The following is a 2,500-nucleotide window of genomic DNA, read 5'->3' as shown; positions in this document are numbered from 1 at the left end:
ATACACACATCTTTTCCCAGTCAATAATCTCAACAAATTTCAAAACTTCCAACCGGTCACACTCGTCCGTCTCTCGCCCTCAGGTTATCGCTGCCGAAGGAGAACAAAAGGCCTCCCGCGCCCTCAAGGAAGCTGCCGAGGTCATCTCCCTCTCGCCGGCCGCCCTCCAGCTCCGATATCTTCAGGTAGGTCACGTGGGGGCGAGGGAAGCTACCGCAGGCGAATGGAGTTCGGTTTTGTCTTTGTGTTGTTTTGATTTTTATCGGTTGTATCAAGGTGTTTAGGGTTTGTTGTGGTCATTACTTATGGATCATTTGTGCTTTTATTGTTATTGTTATTATCATTGTTGTTTTGTTATTATTACTATTATTATTGTCATTATTATCATTAACTTTCTTATCACTATCATTGCTGTTCTTATTATAGTTGTTTTGTTATTATCATTATTATCATTGTTTATTATCATTATTATCATTATGTTTATTATCATTTATCATTATTGTTATTGTAATTATTGTTATGATTACTATTATTATTATTACTATTATAATTATTATTATCATTATCATAACGAGAAAATGTGTCCCAGGAAGAGAGTCCTATAAAAACCATGGAATGCTTCACTCAGCACATTTTGGTCACATAAACTTTCTCATTGAAGTCATTGTTGCAACTATAATTCCTGTAGGTATTTCCTGTGCATTTCATTACCCTGTTGACAATATTCGGAAATTGGAGGGCAGCGTGTGTATATGTATGAAGCTATAATTCAGCTAGTTTGCATGCACATAAAAAAGTAAATTTCGATATTGTTCGTACATCTTATGGCCGTTAAAACCGTTGCTGATTTCCATAATTCGAATTGTGTTCAAGAAATTCACATCAATTTCCCTCTTTTTCACTATATAATCCAGCCATTCATTTTCTCACAACCAATATAAAACTAAAGACAATAACCTAGATTGTAAAAGTAAATAATTCAGTGAACCATTTCGTCAATAATCAATAAAAAGTAAAATACCTTAATGAAAAAGATAACGAACATTTCCTCTTAATTTCTCTTATCATTTTTATATCATCTATTTATTCAAACCTAGAAAACGTGAATAACCAAATTCACCAAATCAATCAGTAATCAAACAAACACAAAAAAAAAGAGAGAAATATCTCCACGAAACCAAAAATTAGGATAACGAACCTAACCCCTTTTCTCCTTTGTCTCTGTTGCAGACGCTAAACACAATTTCAGCCGAGAAGAATTCCACCATCATTTTCCCGCTCCCCATAGACTTCTTACAACATTTCTTCAACAACAAAGAGTGATCGGGAGGTGGCGGTGCTGCTGCGGCCGAAGGGATAGAGAGCGCCCCAACCTATGCCTGTTTCTGAAACGTTTTTATACAGCTCTATAAATAAAGCTCATAGACAGTTGCCTATACATTAGCGATTAATAGATTAGCTCATAACAAAATAAAAAATAAAAAAGAATATATTATATGATGAATTCACAGTAGTAGATTCGTTGTTTGGGGGGAAATCTTGAGGGCTGGATTACGGTAGATACCTTGGTCAGGTTAGACAAATCGGGGAGATTATGTATCGGTGAGTGAAAACAGAGCTACCATTAATTCACATGTATTCATTCTTGTTTTATTCACATATTATAGACTGCCTGTCCTTATTTGTTCATATTTCTGAGTACAACCTGTTCATTGTTCAAGTCAAATGTTTATTATTTACGCAAATTCACTGCGGAATCCTGCAGAGCCACGATGTCTTTTTTTCACAGATGCTAAAAGCATTTAAAACTTGTCCTAGAAGTTCACACCGGAATGGTTACACATTCTAAGCAATGCACAGATTTCACGTTAATGCATGCTTTTTTATATGATATAAAAGTTGTTACCACGAGCAATGTTAAAATTGTATTGGATATCACAAAAAAAATATTTACGAAAGTATCTTAGCGAATCACGTATTCGAAATCCACATTGCCTAAAAGCAGGGAGGCAAAAGTGCTGAGTTTCAGGGGGACATGATGTGATAAAAAGGGTTTTTATTGAGCTCGTGTGCATCTTTCATTGATATTATTTTGATACTCTGTTTTTCTTTTCTTTGTCGTTATTACTTCTTTTACAAATACGACCTGCTTTTGTAAATAGGTCATCAACGAAGGTAGTCTATAGTAACTCTTGATTATATCACATTATAACGGAAAAACTACTATGTAAAGTCCACTACTGCCTCTGTTATTGAGGCGCCGCCTATCTATACCCAGACTGAAGCAGAGTTATATATAAATATATATATTTATTTTACTGACCCTAACACTAAATAGATCAATTATATCATTTCTAAGAGTCGAAAGATTGCGCGCGTCATTCTTGGTCTTCATAGGATAGACACTTACGATTCTAAGTTAGATTTCAGTCGAACACTGGAATGATAGAGGAATGCCGAGTACTGCGACACGGGGACTCCGAGGCCTCCGTCTCCGAGT

At 35.5% G+C, this 2,500-nt stretch overlaps 1 protein-coding gene across 1 annotated transcript in view; it reads left to right on the top strand.

Annotated features, from left to right (window-relative positions):
• Window positions 1–2,500, top strand: part of LOC113801952 (band 7 protein AGAP004871) — a gene marked incomplete in the record, with an annotated part of 213,626 nt that overhangs the window by 209,928 nt on the left and 1,198 nt on the right. The window contains 2 exon segments of the mRNA XM_070145394.1: window positions 84–185; window positions 1,231–2,500. The exon segment at window positions 1,231–2,500 is cut by the window's right edge and continues 1,198 nt beyond it. Coding sequence (XP_070001495.1) covers window positions 84–185; window positions 1,231–1,323 — 195 coding nt within the window.

Source organism: Penaeus vannamei, chromosome 33 (genome assembly GCF_042767895.1).
Source record: "Penaeus vannamei isolate JL-2024 chromosome 33, ASM4276789v1, whole genome shotgun sequence".
In the NCBI taxonomy this organism is placed as follows: Eukaryota; Metazoa; Arthropoda; class Malacostraca; order Decapoda; family Penaeidae; genus Penaeus; species Penaeus vannamei.
This window is presented reverse-complemented; position numbering and strand designations above follow the sequence as displayed.